This window comes from Trichechus manatus, unplaced genomic scaffold, assembly GCF_000243295.1.
Source record: "Trichechus manatus latirostris isolate Lorelei unplaced genomic scaffold, TriManLat1.0 scaffold00037, whole genome shotgun sequence".
In the NCBI taxonomy this organism is placed as follows: domain Eukaryota; kingdom Metazoa; phylum Chordata; class Mammalia; order Sirenia; family Trichechidae; genus Trichechus; species Trichechus manatus.
The window spans coordinates 2,642,300-2,663,902 of NW_004443973.1; the positions used below are offsets into that span (position 1 = coordinate 2,642,300).

At 37.3% G+C, this 21,603-nt stretch overlaps 1 protein-coding gene across 1 annotated transcript in view; it reads right to left on the bottom strand.

The window, feature by feature from the left end:
* Positions 1-21,603, bottom strand: part of ITGA4 (integrin subunit alpha 4) — a 99,444-nt gene that overhangs the window by 32,676 nt on the left and 45,165 nt on the right. Inside the window, exons 15-17 of the mRNA XM_004375457.3 lie at positions 19,590-19,744; positions 8,004-8,153; positions 5,858-5,934 (exon numbers count right to left, since the gene is read on the bottom strand). Coding sequence (XP_004375514.1) covers positions 5,858-5,934; positions 8,004-8,153; positions 19,590-19,744 — 382 coding nt within the window. The remainder of the gene's footprint in view (positions 1-5,857; positions 5,935-8,003; positions 8,154-19,589; positions 19,745-21,603) is intronic.

The following is a 21,603-nucleotide window of genomic DNA, read 5'->3' on the forward strand; positions in this document are numbered from 1 at the left end:
CATAGGTAAATGCTTCAAGTCCTCTTCACTTACAGCAAGCAAGGTTGTGTCATATGCATATTGCAGGTTGTTAAAGAATCTTCCACCAATCCTGATGCCACATTCTTCTTCATATAGTCTAGCTTCTTGGCTTATTTGCTCAGCATAAGTATGGTGAAAGGATGCAACCCTGATGCAAGCCTTGCTTGATTTTAAACCATGTAGTATCTCCTTGCTCTGTTTGAATGACTGCCTCTTGGTCTGTGTACAGGTTCCACATGAGCACAATTAAGTGTTCTGGAATTCCCATTCTTCACATTGTATCCATAATTTGTTATGATAAACATAGTCGAATGCCTTTGCATAGTCAATAAAATATAGGTAAACATCTTTCTGCTATGCTCTGCTTTCAGCCAACATCCATCTGACATCAGCGATGATATCCCTTGTTTCACGTCCTCTTCTGAATCCAGCTTGAATCTCTGGCAGTTCCCTTTCGATGTACTGCCGCAGCTGCTTCTGAATGATCTTCAGCAAAATTTTACTTGTGTGTGATATTAATGATATTATTCAATAATTTCTGCATTCTGTTGGATCACTTCTCTTTGGAATGGGCATAAATATGGATCACTTCCAGTTGGTTGATCTCTTCCAGCTGTCTTCCAAATTTCTTGGCATAGATGAGTGAGCACTTCCAGCACTGCATCTGTTTGTTGAAATATCTCAATTGGTATCCACTCAATTCCTGGAGCCTTGTTTTTCACCAGTGCCTTCAGTACAGCTTGGACTTCTTCCTTCAGTATCATTGGTTCTTGATCATATGTTACCTCCTGAAATGGTTGAACATCGAACAATTCTTTTCGGTACAGTGACTCTATGTTTTCCTTCCATCTGCTTTTGATACTTCCTGTGTCATTCAATATTTTGCCCATAGAATCCTTCAAAATTGCAACTCAAGCCTTGAATTTTTTCTTCAGTTCTTTCAGCTTGAGAAATGCCGAGTGTGTTCTTCCCTTTTGGGTTTCTAACTCCAGGTCTTCGCACATTTCATTATAATATTTTACTTTGTCTTCTCAGATCTGCCCTTTGAACTCTTCTGCTCAGCTCCTTCACTTTATCATTTCTTCCATTTGCTTTAGCTACTCAACATTCAAGTGCAAGTTTCAGAGTCTCTTCTGACGTCCATTTTGGTCTTTTCTTTTTAATAATCTTTTGCTTTCTTCATGTGTAATGTCCTTGATGTCTTCCCACAACTCATCTGATCTTTGGTCATTAATGTTCAGTGTGTCAAATCTATTCTTGAGATGGTCTCCAAATTCAGGTGGGATACATTCAAGTATGTAGTCAGGTATTCTGTTACTTGCAGCTAAAAGCATCCCTAGTTGATATGAAATCAATTGTTTGGGGAAAGCCTAAATCACTTACACTGGAAGCATAACTGAGGTACAGAAAAGTAGTGTTATTTACATCAGTAATCTATATGAAAGATTTTATTTTGAATTGCCTGAAGGGTAATATCTGCTATTATATTTGTAATCTTGATAATCATGTTTGTTAATCTTTATTTTGCAGTGGAAATCCATTTGAATGTGGTTTATTGTAGTGGGAATTTAAACATACGGGAGAAAGCCTCAACTTAATGAAAACATGAGGCAGAGTACATAAGCACTGTTTAGCAGGCTGTGGGCAGTCTATTATTGCAGTCTTCAGAAACGCATGTTCTTTACTGAGTAAATACATTTACCTAAAACAGGTTTATAGCTCTGGGACACATAAATTCCATTAGTGCCAGCGGAGTTTAGTCGGGAGAAAGCGTAGAACATATGGTCACAATTTGCCCACTATTACTGAGAAGGGAAAAGGACACCTATGTGGTAGAGGCATATTTTTACGTGGTAAGAGTGTAATTTACTAAAATGCAAAACAGCTTTGTCAAAACCATTCACTGTGAGTCTAAAAATCAATTAGAAGAGCTTTCAGTTGAAAACTCCTCAAATAAGGTATTATTTACTTAATAGTAATGGCCTGTAACTTTCTCAATTGGTGCAAAAGGTGTGGTGCTTACTACTTCAAGCTGACGTTTATGCCACTTCAACCCTTACCAAAATGAAAACTATTGACCCTGTCAACAGCACTCTCAGGACATAATGAAACAATAATCTCTGGACAAATAATCAGTATTTCTATATGGCAATTTAAAAAAATGCACTGGCAATATTTCACTTCATGGTCAAACTAAAAATAATTTTATCATAATCTATAAATAATTCCAACCATCCAAAGAAAACTAAACCTCTTGACGTCAAGTCATTTCTGACTCTGAGTGACCCTACAGGACAGAGTAGAACTACCCATAGGTTTCCAAGGCTGTAACAGAAGCAGACTGCCACATCCTTCTCCTGCTGAGCAGCTAGTGAGTTCAAAGCACCAACTTTCAATTAGCAGCCAAGCACTTAACCGGGATCCTTCTAGTCCAACCATAATGTATCAGAAATGGTAACTTTTATTGACTCTTCACATGTAACAGGTTCTGTGCTATAAATGTGACCTGCATTATTTCATTTTATTTTTAAAACAACGTTACAGAGATGGTGCTATAATTTTGCCTACTCATCAATGAGTAGAAAGGTTTAGAGAAGTTAAAAGCCTTCTCTAAAAATATCATTTGGCTAGTAAATGGCAGATACAGGATTTGAACCCGGGTCAGTTTGACTTCAAATCTGAAGCTCTAAGCCATCGCAACATCGGTTCTCAGGTTTCAGTGTGGTAAGAACCATGTGGAGCCCTGTGAAGACTTTTGGCCTGCCCAGCACAGATTCTGATTTGGATGAACTGGGCCGAGGGAACTGCATTTCTATTAAACATCCCGGTGACCCAAATATCACACTTTGAAAAACACTGCCTTACACTCAGTTGACTGCCATTTAAAATCATAATGGGCTTGACATCTGACTATAAGAAATACTATCATTTCAAATTAAAAATGCAATGTAGATAATGTCATTTTTTGTGAAAAAATATACAATGAAGAAAAACTCATAATTCATGGTTTAATAATTCAACATGGTAATGTGATAAGCTATATTTTCACTCTTTAGGAAAGCAGCATTCTTAGTAATATTTTCACATAAATTTCAATTTCCCATTTTCTTATAGGCCAGAGAGATCTCAACTAAAGATAACAACGGAGACAGCAGGAGTGTTTAATTAAGAAAGTTGAAAGCACTACTTATTTGTAGCTTAGAAAAGTTTTCCCACATATAACTTCTTCTTATCAAAGGCCCCTGAAGGCCAAAACACCAAGAAAACTAAATATTCTAGGAAAAAATAAAAACATAAATGGGAAGGTTATAAATTATTCAACTAATATATCAACAAAGGCACCGCTACACTGCTGGGATACTAAGAAGTTTGTGGTCACTGTTTTTGGACTATCGAAGCAGCCAATCCAGAGAACGAAAGCATAAAGTCCAGTTATCAATCAAATAGACTAGGGCTTCTTGGCCTTTGACCGTGGATGCTCAAGGCTATACTGGCCTTGACTAAGTGAAAAGAATGAAGTTATTCTCCGCCATTCTGATCCCACCTCAGTAGGGCACTTAACATTGTTTGCCAATATTTTTACGCATTCCTGCTTACTCCCTGTCACATTGACCGTAACAGCCATTTTGAATCTCTTCCTATTTCTTTCAAGTTCCCAAACCCATCCTCAAAGCTCTCACTTTCTACACATGAACTCACTTTTTATCATGGTCATCCATAAGTACTCTACATTTTCCTTTTCTCTCCACCAAAATGCCTTAATAATGCCAAGCATCTTTCATAGCTTCTCATCTCAAGATAAAAAACAACCGAAACAGTTGCTGTCAAGTTGATTCTGACTCATGGTGATCCCATGTGTGTCAGAGCGGAACTACGCTCCATGAGGTTTTCAAAGGCTGATTTTCAGAAGTAGATTTCCAGGCCTTTCTTTAGCAGCCAAGTTCTTAACCGTTTGCAACCACCTAGGGACTATCTCAAGATAAAACCTGTTGCCGTCAAGTCGATTCTGACTCTTAACTTTCTTGCAAGGCTAACTCCTCTACCTGTGAGTCTTACCCCCTCATACACCGTCTCCTTCAGGATCTCATCCCATTCTCAGCAAACACCTATTAGCTACCTACAGCATTCCATACAGTGTTCTGCATTGGGAATACAAGGGCATATTCCCACTTGCTTATGTCTCCCCATGATTAAACAAATAACATTTGATAAATATTATAAAAACTCTTCATTGAACCCACTTGTCCCTAAGATACTCTTCTTCCCTTAATCATAACCATAATCACTTACTGCTACTTCTTCATCTCCACTCTTCAAACTCTTGTCATTTGGCTACTACTGCACTGAAATTTCTATCTTAACATTTACCAGTGATATCCTTTTTACCCACCAGTCACATTTTCAATGCCAACTCCCATGACCTATCCTCAGTCATTATGCTATTTGACCTGTCTGCAAACTTTTACAATGCTAAGTCCTTCTTTTTATATTCTCCACTGGCTATTTCACTGTAGACTTGGTTCTCACTTAGTTCTCTAAGCACATCTTTTCAGTCTCCCACAATGACTTCATATTCTTTTTAAGCTCTTTAAATACAATGATCCCCCAAGATCCTTAGTTTTTGTCTCTGGACTCACATTTCCAATCCCCCTCCACACCTAGACATTCTCTCAAGTCATTAATGTGTAGAAACCAGTTGTTATAGAGTTGATTCCAACTCATGGCAACCTCATGTGTGCAGGGCAGAACTGTGCTTCGTAAGATTTTCATGGCTGTGACGGTTAGAAGCAGATTGCCAGGCCTTTCTTCTGGCACACCTCTGGGTAGGTTCCAACTGCCAAACTTTCAGATTAGCCAAGCACTTAACTGTTTGTGGTTCCCAGAGACTACTATTAATGTGTAGAAGACCTCCAAATCTAATCCAGAACTAGATTTTCAAGCAGAGAGTTACATGTGGAAGTCCCATCAAATTCAACATTACCCAAATTAAATATATTTCCTTTATATCGCTACTTTTCAAAACTATTTTCCTCATTTTTCTACCTATTACTGATGCCTCCCTCCCTTCTTTCACTTTCCGTATACAATTAGCCCTCAACCTGAGATGTAGATTCTATCTCTTTGATATTTATTTTCTTTCATCTGCCCTCTGATTATATAAAACAATTTGATTGCAGAGTATCTAGACATGATACAAAAATTACAATGGGTTTATTTCTCAGCATCAAATAACAGCAACCAACATTTATATATGTGCTAGGTGTTATTCTAAGTACATTATATTTATTGTCTTTTTGCTCTATTTTCCTTTCTATGAATTTAGAAGAGCAACATGGTTTATTTCCCTTTCAAATTTGTTACACATTTTTTAGGGATTTTGTTGTTTTGTACACCAGTCTGAATTACATAACCAGTTTTCTGCGCGACAAAAAACTAAGCATTGTGTAGTGAAAGTTAGCTCATTTTGCCACCAAAGCTCTATTAATAGACAGTTATAAATGTCTGAAACATAACTGCAATTATGATAATGATAACCCAAGGCACAAATAAATCCTGAAATATCTTCTGAGCTATCAATAAAAGATTAAAACATACTCCATGTTGCCCTGTGCTCACATATTTTCATTCTTTGAAAAAGTGGTAATCCTTTAATAAATACATATTATGAATGATGTATAGATCATTTAATCTCTCTCAGTAGAATGATATTCTTTTCCAGTTCTTTAAATGCTGTTAACCCCTAAGGTTTTGTCCTTAGTTCTTCTCTCTCTTTGGAACCCACACACACAAGACCAATTTCTTCTAACATAATGAATAACAGAGATATTACACTTACTTCAAAAATCCGATTTTTGCAGACACCTGTAAATCAGCAGAACAATTTTCATGGGCACAAAACCTTGCAAAGTTTATCTGAAAATAAAATATGACAGTATTTTTATTTCAGCTCACTAAGTGGGGATCCATCTGTTTTTTTTTTAAAATATCTAATACATGAGGAAATGAAATTAAAGCAGTAAATTGATAACTTCCTTCTGAGGAGTTCAGTTTGAAAATTACTCAGTAAGTTCAAATAAGAAATAACTTCAGGGTTAAAGGAACTAAGTTCCTTCAATAGGTAATTTTAGAGTATAAATTTGTTAAATAAAATAAGTTTTGAGAAATAAGGTTAAATGAAAGGCACTATACAGATAATTGGAGAATACTAGTGTGGCCTCAGTTTTTTATTCCAACCAAAAATGATTTTTTTTTCTTTTATAATAGTTGTGAAAAAAAGTTTCATCATACTTAGGTGAGTAACCGATAGAAGTGTTTAAAAACTGGTGCTTCCAAGATGTTCTTCACCTAATTCATCTCAATTCTCTGTTGCTGCAGTTGGATCTCCCTTAGTACATTCAAGCATGGCACTTCCTTAATTTTGGCGAATGGCAAGACAGTGATTTTATAGTCATTGAAAATGATAAAATATCGAAATATAGAAATGTTGCTTTGAGGAAATGTTGGACAGAATTAAATGATAGTCTATTGTAAGGGTTCTGGAATGGATTTAGCTCTGAGCATTTTAATAAGACCCAGAGATATCACGAGGTACATGAGAAGGTCTGAGCTATAAGTCTGACATAAAAAAGAATGAGGACAGATAAAGGGGAAGGAAGATGAGAGGAAGAGACCGATGAAAGACGGAGGGAAGCAGAACAGAAAGATCTAGAAAGTCAGAGAAAGACGAGTCACATAAAGCGGAAACTGGCTGAAGTGTTGTCAGTAGCATGTCAGCCCACAGACTGGCTATCCCTGGGGGAGCAGAAGGAAAGCATAAATCCTTCTCTAAATGACTAAGTAAATATTATTTTTTCCTGGCACTCTTTATTTGTGAAGCAGGTTGTTCTAAGAATCAAAATGTAGATCGCTGTAATATAACCACAAGTTACTAAGGTGTGTGTACTTATAACATTGAGATTTTCATTATTAAAGACATTTAAAAAATTGTTGATATTGAAAATTAAAACTCAATAGAAGAGTGAAAAAACTGATTCAGGAAAACTTTTTTTTATAAGGATATAAAGAAAATTTGCTCGTAAATTATTACCTTCCTTTGATTTAGTATTCTAGACTAGCAAGCGGTGATTGTATACTCAAATATCTTAAAGTGACTTCGGTGCAATTTTGTCTGGGCAGGATATGAACTAGACCTTTAAATGTCCCTTTCATCTTTTACATTATGCCATTAGCAAACGTTTTAATGAATGCTCTTTACTATGCCCAAACACATCCTGTTGACTGTCTTTGTGTTGCTGGACAGTAAAGGTCTGAACAGCAAGACTCCTGGGAATAAATACAACTGTGAGTGATACGGAAATATTTTGAAATAATTCAGAAAAAGCAGTTCACTGTTTAGAAAGCAGGATCCACCTTAAAATGCAATTGATGCTGAGATGTGGCTGAAAAGCATATAATGCAATAAAAACAAACAGAAATTGTTGGGTAACAGAAATACGTATGTTTACAGATGAGTGAAACCCAGCAAGGGAATCTGACTAAAAGACATGAGCGAATCTTTGAGTAAGGTGAGTGAGAGAGAGACAATGAGAGGAGATGGAAAAGGACAAAGACAAGATGGACCACACGTGATGATATTGACTGACTAGCTCATCAATGCAACTTACTTCCACTATGATTTCTCTCTAGTAATAAATTATCTTCACTGGCAAGTCAGCGAGGAAAGAAAATTAACATTTTATATATACAGGAAACTACTTCTATGATTAAATACATATTTAAAAACATTCACTTCACTATCCGAAAGGAAATAAAAAAGTAAAGAAAAAACAGAAAATAAGACATACTATAAATCTATTTGTATTAGAAAACCATTCGTTAAAAATTAAAGAATTCAGAGAAATAGTTCACTTTCCCAGATACTTAAAAAAAAGGTCTTTAGGTGTATGTAAAACAATGTTTTGAATAAACAGAACTATTCTAACCGTTGTTTTAATAATGTCTTTTTCTTTCTTCTGCTGAAGAATTGGTTGAAGAGGCGGGAATTCCTCTGTACTTCGTTTACTGATGACATGATGTCCAAGGTGATAAGCAGCTTCTATCTGAATTGGAGTGAGGATGTCCCGCACGTCTTTCTAAGGAAATTAAAAACAATATGAATTAATAATAAAAATAAGCATGTATACAAAAATATAAATATAAAACTCCTCCCTTTGTGCATAAGGCCAAACACAATACATAGATGACAAAGCAAGTCTTTATGTTTTTTATCTAAATTGTGGAAAAATTAAATTTGCATATTTTTCCCGTTACAAAAGTATTCCTATTTCTTACTAAAACACAAACACACAAAAGTATAACAAGTGAAAACTTACAGCCATCCAATAATAGCTACAAAGATCCACATTTGGGCATATTTCCTTCCATGCTATTTTCTATACATACATTTTATTGTTGGACATTATAACATAAGCATTTTCCATTATATTATCACCTCTTTGTAAATCATTTCAAAGTGTTAATCAATATTTTATTCTATTTAGTAAAATAGAATAAAACCTGCCTTAGACTTGTAGAAATATGTTATGTCTCTCAATGTATTCATGTTTTCATATCTCTAAGTAACAATTGGATTCAATATACTTATTATAAAATTACTATTTTTTATTTTTTTATTCTTGTTTTTCTTCTGTTCTTAATGGACCTTTTTCCATCATATTTTCTAACAGGTTATCAGTGTTACATAGGAAAGTTATTTGTTTTGTTTATTTAATCTTATATTCTAGTTGCTTTACTGAACTGTTTTATTAATTGCCTTAGTTTTTTAGGCTTGTTTTGCTTTTATATTTCACAAAGAAAGAGTTCTTGCATTTATTTATCAATAACACAAGAACTGTAACCCACTAGGAATCCATTCTACTCTGTATTGCATTCTTTTTAATTTAATATCTTAGTAATTTCTGCACAGCACTTCTCATTCCTAATCTCATTTATATGTGGTCAAAAAAAGTCTTTTTAAGTAATCAGAATTTTTTTAGTTTATTGTCCTCTGCCTCCAAGGAAATAGCTCTTGAGTTTATTACACTGATTGTCAATTCATACATTTTAATCTTTATTTCTATATGCAGGCATTATTTTTTTTCTTTTTCTTTTTCTTTTTGTTTATTGTTGTAGTTTAAGAGCAAGTTTACATTTCAAGTTAGTCTCTTATACAAAAATTTATACATACATTGTTATGCGACCCTAATTTCTCTCCCTATACTGTGACAGCACATTCCTCCTTTCCATCCCTGATTCCCCATATCCATTCCACCAGCTCCTAACCCTCTCTGCCTTCTCTCACCTCTGGACAGAAGCTGCCAGTTTAGTCTCATGTATCTACTTGAGCTAAGAAGCACACTCTTCACGAGTATCATTTTATGTCCCACAGTCCAGTCCAATCTTTGAACAGTTGGCCTCAGAAATTGTTTTAGTTCTGGGCTGATAGAGAATGCGGGGGCCATGCTTTCCAGGGTTCCTCCAGTCTCAGTCAGACCGTAAGTCTGGTCTTCTTACTAGAATTTGAGTTCTACACCCCACCTTTCTCCTGCTCCGTCTGGGACTCTCTGTTGTGTTCCCTGTCAGGGCAGTCATTGGTGGTAGCTGGGCACCATCTAGTTCTTCTGGTCTCAGGCTGTGCAGGCATTATTTTTCTTTTCTTTTTTACTTTTTGATATTTTCCCATGAACTTAAAAATTTTATTATTTTTTCATTTAACTATTCACTAGCCTCCTCATTAAAAGAGAATCTACCACATTACTATCAATATTATTTGCTAGCACATACTGGCACAAACAATAAAATGACCAAGAAGAAAGTAAGGTTGAAAGTATTTGGCATTCAATTAAGGAAGCACTTCACTGATAGTAAAGGTGTTTTAGAATCTCAGGTGTATGAAAGAAATGTATGGAAGTCGGCTACGATACCAAAAAACCAAACCAATCCCACTGCCGTTGAGTCTTAAAAAGCACTTGTCTGAGCCCTCCCTAGACAGCAATAACATTTTCCAAGTGTACTGACTAAAACAGAGTCCTTTCTTTTTCTCCTTACCTAAAAAGGTGGGCTAATAAGGTTTTACTAATAAAGTCATCCATAAAGATTTATATATAACAGAATTCAGTTGATAATTTAATTGTTACATTAAACAAGACATGTTGATGGAAAGTCTATAAGCCAAGTATCTCAAGCCCAACAAAAAAGAACAGAAATGAACACAGGATTTGGGAGAGCAGTTCATAACCAGAAGATAGAGTCTACCTACATAGAAACTAGTTTAGAAATCTATGAAGTTTTTATTCTTCTTGATTTGAATTATTACTATTCTGGGAAGATAGCTGAAAATGGTCACAGGCTTTGTTCAGTTTGATTCCAGTTTTCTTATGCCCATTTCACCCTACAGGTTATTTTAATTTTAAGAGAGACAACTGTTTTCACCTACACTAGACATACTACCTTAAACCACTACTGAGGTTTCCATTTATGCTTGATGAGTTCCTCAGAGTAGATCCAAGACATTGTAATTGACAGACCTTCTAGTGAGTCATGTCAGTGGACCAGGTTTCTATTTATCTATACACATTTCAGGATTGGAGTATGGCTTAAACATGACTGCCTAAAAGCAAATAAAGAAGAGATTATTTTTAAACTCATCAATTAATAATTCCTAACAGGTAGGAAAAAATACTCATCAAACAGATTAGTGCTGCACTACTTACATCCATAGTAACTTTTGATGAAAATCAATGAAGTGAATTAGTAAAGATGACACACACCACACAAAAGACTACATCTATTCCTATGTCTCAATGTAATTATAAACGAAAAGATGTAATTTTTCTCTTCTCATCATTTACAACATCATCAACAGATGTACCCAGTGGTTTAGAGCAAGTGGTCTGGAAGTGGAACACCTGGGTTCAACTCTCAGGTCCATCATTTATTATCTTTGTAACTTTGGGCAAGCTACTTAATCTGTCTATGCTCAGTTACCTCATCTGAAAATGGGAATAATGATGATGATGATGTTGATGACAGCTGCATCTCATTGCTGTGAGGATTAAATGACATAATATGAAAAAAACACTTATAATGCCTAGCACATATTAAGGTCTCAATAGATGTTAAACATTATAATTATTATGTGTATGTTGTTTCCAAATGTAGCTATATAAGCCAATCAAAGAATTACTGAATTTCAGTTTCTCAAAATACAGAATTCTGGTGAACATTTAGAAAGAATAAGAAAAAGAAAAGAGAATTAGACTACTGCCAACCAATGAACGTTAAATAGAAAATGCGTTATGTAATAAATATTAGACTTCTATTAATTAAATGGCATCTGGAAGATTTAGAGCATGAATCAGAGTACTCAAGATCTCTGATTATTTTTCCATTCTTACCCGTTAGAGATGCCTTTATTAAATTACTTAATAAGTGATCATCTCAACATGAAACCTTGACCATATAGGAATACTGCAAATCAAGACCCAAATCCCAAGTTATCAACTTGTGAAAATGGAACAGCTTGAAGCCTTGAGTATTACAATAGCAAACTTGATTAAATTATTCCCTAGGTGTAGGAGCTAGACAGCTACTGATTGTCCCTCCACATGTCCACTGTTTTAATTCTTCTCAACAAGCTTGCTTTGACCAAATCACATGTTACCTAATTCATACTAATTTTCCACAAGATCTTCTCTACATCTGGTGTATATTACTTTCATTATCCTAATTAGTTATTAATTATGCTTTTCTCATAATATATAAAACGTATGTGCACTCTTGCAAAAACGGTATTTGACAGATATTCACACTTATTTAACTTTAACAGCTTCACCTAAGGACAACAGCTATAATATCAAAAATATCTTAAAGTGACTAAGTATTTGGGAGGACAAAGTAGATTTGCTTAAAATTTAATTTGAATGGGCATGTTCTATTTATATTAAAAATAATGAAGATTCCATGCCACATTTCTATGGATAATTACAGAAGATACCCACAAGCCTGTAAATTAGCACATGCCTGAAATTATACAAAGTCTCCCTTCTTGTTTGACTTTCATGGAAATTTGTATTCATGGCCAACTATTTATTGCCAAAGGAACCCTGGTGGCACAGTGGTTAAGCACTTGGCTGCTAACAGAAAGGCTCGAACCTACCAGCCATGTGGCAGTCTGCTTCTGTAAAGATTACAGCCTAGAAAACCCTATGGGGCAGTTCTACTCCTATAGGGTCCCTATGAGTTGGAATAGATGGCAGTGGGTTTTGAGTTTGTTTATGGCCAACTTTAGAGCTTAGCTGTAGGCTGATGTCTTCCTATTGTTTTTATATATTGAAGGAGTTTAAGGGTGAGGCCAAAGAATATTTATTTATATTCATTTTTTCCCATACAAAAATTTATACATACATTGTTTTGTGACCCTAATTGCTCTCCCCATACTGTGACAGCACACTCCTCCTTTCCATCCCTGATTCCCCATGTCCACTCAACCAGCTCCTAACTCTCTCTGCCTTCCCACTCACCTCTGGACAGAAGCTGCCCGTTTAGTCTCTTGTATCTACTTGAGCTAAGAGGCACACTCCTCACAAGTATCACTTTGTGTCCTATGGTCCAGTCCAATCTTTGTCTGAACAGTTGGCCTCAGAAATTGTTTTAGTTCTAGGCTGATAGAGAATCTGGGGACCATGCTTTCCAGGGTTCCTCCAGTCTCAGTCAGACCATTAAGTCTGGTCTTCTTCCTAGAATTTGAGTTCTGCACCCCACCTTTCTCCTGCTCCATCCGGGATGCTCTGTTATGTTATCTGTCAGGGTGGTCATTGGTGGTAGCGGGGCACCATCTCGTTCTTCTGGTCTCAGGCTGATGAAGTCTCTGGTTTATGTGGCCCTTTCTGTCTCTTGGGCTAGTACTTTCCTTGTGTCTTTGGTGTTCTTCATTCGCCTTTACTCCAGGTGGTTGGGACCAATTGATGCATCTTAGATGGTTGCTTGCAAGGTTTTAAGACCCCAGAAGCCACTCATCAAAGTAGGATGCAGAACAAGAATATTTATAAAAAACTGAGATTGAGGTATAAACATATAGAAGATATCTACTCACGGGCTTACTGTGTACAAGTAAGACTCTGGGGATATAAAATTGATAATCAGCACCTTTGTCCTCTGTCTATAACCCATAAATCCACACATACAGTATGGGGATAAGTGTTCTGCTATATGCACACATGAGTACAGAGGAAGGAGGCCCACCTAATGTAGACTTGAAAGGGGATCAGAGAGGTTCTTACATAGAAAGATTTTTAGCAAGAAGTGATGTGATGAGATTGGCATTTTTAAAATACTCCGTTGGGGCCAATGGAGGTAATGATTAGGAGGGGAGAAGGTAAGACTGGGGGCAAAAATCAGCACCACATGTAATTTTAGTCATGTTATCTAGTAAGCTTGGTTCAGGTAGTAAACAGTCAAACATTTGAAACTGCAACTTCCTGAGAAGATAGAACACCCCCAAGACAGATGTCCTAACCATCATACAAATGGAACACTCTCAGGTCTTTCCTCATAGAGTTCTTGAGAAAACTGATGCTCTTACAAGGCAGATAAAGAATCACATAGTCTCAGAAAAGTAACATGCCTCAGGATACCCATCTCAATATTTCAGGAGTTACAAACCTCTTATTTGAGGATTTAATGAAAGCTCAAGTTTATAATGAGATCTGGGTTTCTTTTATAGCCAGATTCCCCATGGTGAAGGAATTCTGTGGGTTTTGGAGATATAAGTTGATTTAAAGACTTGTTTGCATGAAATAATTAAGGAATTGTAAGCAACAGTAAAAACAAAATCCAATCTTTTCCTCACCTCAGGTCCCCAATGGCTTTTACACCTTGTCAATTCCAATAATTGGTTGATCCCTTTGGAACCTCCAGTTAAACTTTCTCCCTGCTCCTCACCCTCTTGATGGCTCTCCCCACTCCTTACCCTGCTTAAAGTTCATGGCCGACAATAGAGCCAGTCCTCTGCATACTTTCTTGACTCTCTTGCCCCTGTCCAGCTTTACTTTCTTTCTTGGCAAGACCACAACCCTGGTTAATTGTTAACCATTCATTTACTGTTACTTGTAAGGTTGAATATGACTGGAAAAAATCACGCCATGCTGACTAATCTCATTTTATGACCTTGACTGCACCTGGGCAGTTAATGCCATCTGGCAACCACATTATACTTCTTTACTCTTTCACTCTCGTAGAAAACTGTTTCCCATCTTCTTCCCAAACCTCAAACACTGCTTCTGCTATCCCCACTCCAGCTGATGACTTTGCTTCTTACTTCACTGAGAATATCAGAGCAATCATAAGAGAATTTACACAGTCCCCACCGCCACATCTGCATGCACAAACACAGACAAATTATCCATGCTTCTATCTAGAAGCAAGCCCTTCACTTGTGCAGTTGATCCCATCCTGCTTGCCTTCTCAAGAACATTGTTCCAGCTATTCTCCCCTCACCTATATTATCATTTTTTCACTCTACTGAAACATAGCCATCAGCATAAAGGCATGCGGTTATGTCTTCTACCTTAAAAGAAAAATACAAAAAACCTCTTCAATCCAATTCCCTTGTCCACAACTGACACCCTCCCCTCCCCACCCCCACACTCACACCGTGTCTTTGATTCCCTTTGGAGTAGAACTCCACAAATGAAAAACTTATATTCTCTGTTTCCAATCCCTCTCCTTCTTTCCCCACCAAAAACACTGCTCTGAAATTGCTTTGGTCAAGGTCACCAAGAACCTCCACATTGGGAAATCCACTAGTCAGTCTCAGTCCTCAACTTATCTGACCCGCAGTAGCACTGAAAACACTATCCCACCCTGCTTCTTGTTCCACGTTGTTTGCTTCACTTCCAGGATGTCACACTTTATGGTTTGTCTTCTTTCCTCACTGACTGTTCCTCTCATCACCTTTCCTTGGCCTCCTCTCCTTTGTACCTCCTCATGGTATAGTGCCCCAAGGTGCAGACATGAGTCCTCTTCTCCTTCTTGGTATCTCAACCATCTTATATGCTTTACAATGGCTTTAAAAAGCATGCACATGTCAAAGATTCATTAAGTTATATTTCCAGGTCTATATTTCACCTGAACTCCAGGTGAGTATACAAGTAATTGATATTTACCCTTGAAGATAAAACGGATCTTTTCCAGCTTAACAGGTCCACAGCTGAACTTCTGCCCCCAAACTGCATTTCCTGCAATATTCCCTATCTAAATTGATGAAAGCTACATTCTTCTAGTTTCTTGGACTAAAGTTCTTGGAGTCATTTTGAAGCCTCTCTTTCTCAAACACTAACATCTAATCTTTCAGCAAATAGTGTAGGATACGCTTCCAACTACTTCTCTCCATACTGACTGCTACAACCTTGGTTGGAGCCACCGTCATCGCTCACCTGGGTTATTGAAGTATCATTTTCTCCCTGTGTCAACCCTTGGTCCCCTACAGTCCATTCTCAACACAGCAGCTAGAATGATTCTTCTTATTCCTAAATCAGATCAGGTCATTCCTCTGCTCAAAACTCTACCACAGCTCCCCATTTCACTCAGAAAAAAATTCAAAGGTTCTAAATGATCTGATTCTTTTTTGCTACTCATCTCCTCTTGCTCACTTTCCTAGCCATTCTTGCCTCTCCAATGTTCCTGAGGCCTTTTTTCCTAGCTCTTTGCTTTGTAATGTTCTTCTCCTAGATCAGTGGTTCTCAAAGTATGGCTCACAGACCAGCAGCATCAGCATCAGCATCACCCAGAAACTTCATGTTGTTGTTGTTATTAGGTGCCTTCGAGTCGATTCTGACTCATAGCAACCCTATAGGACAGAGTAGAACTTTTCCAAGGAGCAGGTGATGGATTTGAACTGCCGACCCTTTAGTTAGCAGTTGAGCTCTTAACCACTATGCCGCCAGGGCTTGGAACTTCATAGAAATGAAAATTATCATGCCTCACTCCAGACATACTAAATTTAAAACTTGGGGTGGGGCCCAACAATCTGTGAGTTAACAAGCCCTCTGGGGATTCTGCTGCACAAGCAAATTGAGAACTACTCCTCTAAATAGCTACATGGGTAACTTCCTCTCCTCCTTCAAGTCTTTGTTCAAATATCACCTTCTGAATGAGGCCTACTCTGACCACTATTTAAACTGCACCATTTACTCCTCCACCAGCACTCCACAATTTCCCTTACTCTGACCGCCTTTTCCCTTTTCCCATCATCTCTATCTTCCTCTGAAACACTATAACATGTTCACTTTTATTATATTTATTGTTTATCTCCCCCTCAAGAGTATAGGCTCTATGAGGGTAGAAAAAATCTTTTTGTGTTTCATTCACTGATATACACAAGTGTCTCAAACCAAACCTGGAACAATATACCAGTACCAGTTAGCATGTTAACCATTTGTACCACCCAGGGAGGCCCAGCACAATACAGGCACTCAATAAATATCTATTGAATTAATTGAGTGAATGGAAAAATGGAGCTTAATATTGGTATGGCTAACGAGAACAACTATACAAGTAAAACATGCCGAAACAGCAAGCAAGGAATTCTCTGACAGTTGGTGGGTAGGAGCCTAAGTACATTATTAACAAGTGTCACTTCATTTCATTGTATGGGGTGTTGAGGTCAAATGCTTATGGGTATCAACATTCCTGACACTGGACATGTTTTATGGAACACAGGAACAGTCTAGGCATCCTGACCACTGTGCACCTTCTTTACTACTATTACTAGGAGGTAGAAGAATTCAGGTTGCTGTCTTATTCTTTCAAATTGTAGAAGCCTCATAAAAACCAAAACCAAATCCATTGCCACTGAGTCGATTCCAACTTGTAGCAACCCTATATAGCCTCATAGTTTGTGTTAATGTTTCCGAAATTCTTGGGACACCACCCTGGTAGGGGTAGAAAGTGCACTCATTACATCCCCACACATTTCTAAATAGCAGTTAGGGCTCCTTGACGTAACTGTTGAGGCAGCTGTTTCCACGGTCCTTATATCCTCCCTGGGTTTGTCTGCAAGTGAGAGGGTTAGAGTAGCGTTTGCCCTTCGTATATGAGAGTGAAACACGTCCTGAACAAAAGCAAGGTAAATTAGGACGAGAGAAAAGACATTGGAAGAAATTACCACTTTTTTTTTTTTAAACCCCTACTATGTACCAATCCCAGCACTAAATTCTTTTGTTTAAACTCCATGATACACTTGCTGGTTAAATGACCTAAAGTCAATGGCTATCCTGCTGCTGTCAACACCACGGTAACATTATAAGTACATGTGCAATGAAACACAGAAAACTTGGCTACATCGTGATTTCCATTACAAATTCATTCTGAAGTAAATGTACAATTTTCATGAACCCTTATTCATAAGAACAATGCCAAGAAACACAGGACTAAATAAACCAGATTGATTTGCTGCCATTTTTACAAATTCAACACAATGTGTTTCTTTGTGAACATCTAATATTGGCTCTTTCATTGCCTTTAATACAGTTGTAACGTGTGTCTCTAAAATCGACTTACCTAAGTAAAACCACATCTATGGAGGATGCAAAAAAAGAACCTCTTTAAACTCTACTACCTAAATGATGGCCACATTAATATCATTCTATGCTTTTGGCTCTCAACCATCTAATAGCTTTACTCTAGTAAAACAATAACACCTGTTAAGGGAAATGAGGAAATAGCATGGGGATTATTGCTTTTAGCATTTAATAGTGTATTGGAGTCTTGATGCCTGCTTGCATTTGCTTGGCATAAGTTTCAAAGGGAAAATTAAGTTCTAAGCTGATGCTACTATTTGAGATCCCAGAAACGGACCCTGGGAATAGTTTGCCTTTTTTGTGGCAGTAGAGATTTTCTGATGAAGTACACCATTCCCTAATGAAAAAGACCTGGCACAGCTTCATATGATAAAATTTGATCAACGTGAGGAATGTGATTATCAGTTTGGGAACAAGTGGTTTAATAAAAGAAACATGAGATTGGCTATGCCTTGGCAAGAAACACCCCTAACCATCATGTGAGCCCCACAGATGATACCCACAATGCTACAACTGTGCAAGTTCCCACCGACATCACTGACAATGCTGGCACAGAGACAAAAGACATAATCCAAAATGGTCACGTTGGACTCTGCTTCTCTAGAGTCACATAAAAACAACAACAACAAAAAACTACTCCTCACCCCTCAAAAAAAAACTACCATGGAATAAATCTGAGGCTCCATCAGAGCTATTCAACATGGATATTTCTAGGTAGGTATATAGACAGAACAAGAGGATAGTGCATAGTTTAAAATCAGGAAAGGTGTGTGTCAGGGTTGTATCCTTTCTTATTCAATCTATACACTGAGCAAATAATCCAAGAAGCTGGACTATATGAAGAAGAACGCATCATCAGGATTGGAGGAAGTCTCATTAACAACCTGTGATATACAGATGACACAACCTTACTTGCTGAAAGTGAAGAGGACTTGAATGAAGCACTTACTGATGAAGATCAAAGACTACAGCTTTCAGTATGAAACACAAAGAAAACAAAAATCCTCACAACTGGACTAATAAGCAACATCATGATAAATGGGGAAAATATTGAAGTTGTCAAGGATTTCATTTTACATAGATTCACAGTCAACGTCATGGAAGCAGGAGTCACGGAATCAAACAATGTATTGCATTGGGAAAATCTGCTGCAAAAGATCTCTTTAAAGTGTTAAAAAACAAAGTCACCTTGAGCACTAAGGTTCTCCTGACTCAAGCCATGGTATCATCAATTGTCTCATAAGAGCTGGACAATGAATAAGTAAGACTGAAGATGGATCGATGCATTTGAGTTATGGTGTTGGTGAAGAACATTGAATATACCATGGACTGCCAGAAGAACGAACACATCTGTCTTAGAAGAGGTACAGCCAGAATACTCCTTAGAAGTGAGGACAGTGAGCCTTTCTCGTTTATTTAGGACATATTATCAGGAGTTATCAGTCCCTGATGAATGACATCATCCTTTGTAAAGAGAAGGTCAGTGAAAAAGAGGAAAACCCTCAAGGAGATAGACTGATGCAGTGGCTGCAACAATGGGGTCAAACATAGCAATGATTGTGAGGGTGGTGCAGGACCGGGCAGCATTTCGTTCTGTTGTGCATGGGGTTGCTATGAGTCAGAACTGACTCAACAGCATCTAACATATAGATTGAAAAAAAAAAACAAAACAAAAAACCAGCAATTGCAAAAAAAAAAAGGGCAACTCTTTAAAAACAGTAACATTGTAAATTACGATAAATGCAAAATAAAGAAGATGTGAAAAGTGAAGTTTGAATTCTCCAGGTTGGTACTAACATTCTGACTCTGGAACAATAGGTCATCTAGTTCAGGAGGGAATAACACTTGTTATTAATTGCATTTTGCAAAAAGAGATCAATACAATAAGGTTCTTGCTGTTTTGAGAATATTTCAAGTTTATATTCATTAAAAAGAAATAGTTTACATTACCCGCATGAATGCTTGATGTGCTGTACAGTAAACTCCTCCGCTTGATAGTTGTATGCTTCTTGTGATCACCTCAGAAGTTCCATCAGAAGAAAAGTAAAATCTCGATGGAGTTTCTGCCTTTCTGTTCACATCCAGACTCACGTTATAAAACAAAACTGAAAAATACAAATAGAATTGCAATGAATATAATTATCTAAAAGCATTTATTATTTTTGAAATGATAGCTGTTACATAGAATACTGTAAATATCCTAAAATTTATTCATTAAATAGCTTTTAAAAAATAACCTAAAACTTTGACAACATAACAACAAAAAAGACAAATAACTCAGTCATAAAACAGAAAAAGGAGTTGAATAGATGTTTCACCAAAGAGGACATTCAAATGGCCACCAAATACATGAAAAGATGCTCAACATCATTAGCCATCAGAGAGATACAAATTAAAACCACAGTGAAATACCATTGCACACCCACTAGGATGGCTAAGATAAACACACACACACACATACACACACAAAATAACAAATGTTGGTGAGAATGTGGGGAAATTGGAACCCTTATCAATTGCTGGTGGGAATGTAAAACGGTATAGCCGTTGTGGAAGATAGTGCAGCAGTTCCTAAAAAAAGTAAAAATACAACTACCATATGACCCAGCAATTCCACTCCTATGTATATACCAAAAAGACTTGAAACCAGAGACTCAAACAGAGACTCGTACACCAATGTGCACTGCAGCACTATTCACCCTAGCCAAAAGGTGGAAATAATCTAAATGCCCATCAACAGATGAATGGATAAACAAAATGTGGTACATACATACGATGGAATATTACTCAGCCAGTAGGAGAAATGAAGTCTTGATGCATGCTACAATATGGATGGAGCTTGAAGATGTTAAGCTGAGTGAAATAAGTCAACCACAAAAGGACAAATATTGTATGACCTCACTTATGTAAAAAGACAAGAACAGGCAAATGTACCAAGACCAAAGTTCATTAGTGGTTACCAGAGGTGGGAAGGAGGAAGAAAGAGGGGTTAACAATGATGGAAAAATCACATTGATTAAAGGTAGGGATGAATAAGGAAAACCAAAGAAGAACTGATGCCTTTGAATTATGGTGTTGGTGATGAGTATTAAATATACCATGGACTGCCAGAAGAATGAATAAATCTGTCTTGGAAGAAGTACAGCCAGAGTGTTCCTTAGAAGCGAGGACGGCAGGAATTTGCCTCATGTACTCTGGACATGTTATCAGAAGGGACTAGTCCCAGGAGAAGGACATCATGCCTGGTAAGGTAGAGGGTCAGTGAAAAAGAGGAAGACCCTCTATGAGACGGATTGACAAAGTGGCTGCAACAATGGACTCAAACATAGCAACAACTGTGATGGCACAGGACTGGGTAGTGTTTCGTTCTGTTGTACATAGGGTCACTATGAGCAGGAACTGACTCAACAGCACCTAACTACAAGGGTAGGGTTGCACAACTGATTATTATAATTGCTGTCAAGAAGTTGTACACATGCAAAAAGTTGAATTGGCAAATGTTGTATGATAGATGTATTTACAACAATGACAAAAAAAAAGAGTAGTTGCAGAGGTTGATTATGTACAACCAAACACCTCATGGAATTTGGTTCCTTGATTTGGAGGTTTAGAGTCATGGTTTCATGGGACATCCCAGTTAACTGGCCTAATAACGTGTTTAAAGCTTCTGTTCTACCTCCTAGTTTGTTGCATGGTGCCTAGAGTCTTAAAAGCTTGAAAGCGGCCATCCAAGACACAACAATGGATTCTATTCACCTGGACCAACAGAGGAAGGAGAGTCAGGAATAGGAGGAGGACACAGAATGTGTGGCTAGTCGCCTCCACGAATAACTGCCACCTTTTCCATGAGACCAGAAGAACTGGATGGTGCCCAGCTACCATTACTGAACATTTTGATCAAGGACAAAATTCTATAGAGGACTCCTGGTCAAAAGGGGGAATATACAGAATAGAATTTCAAATT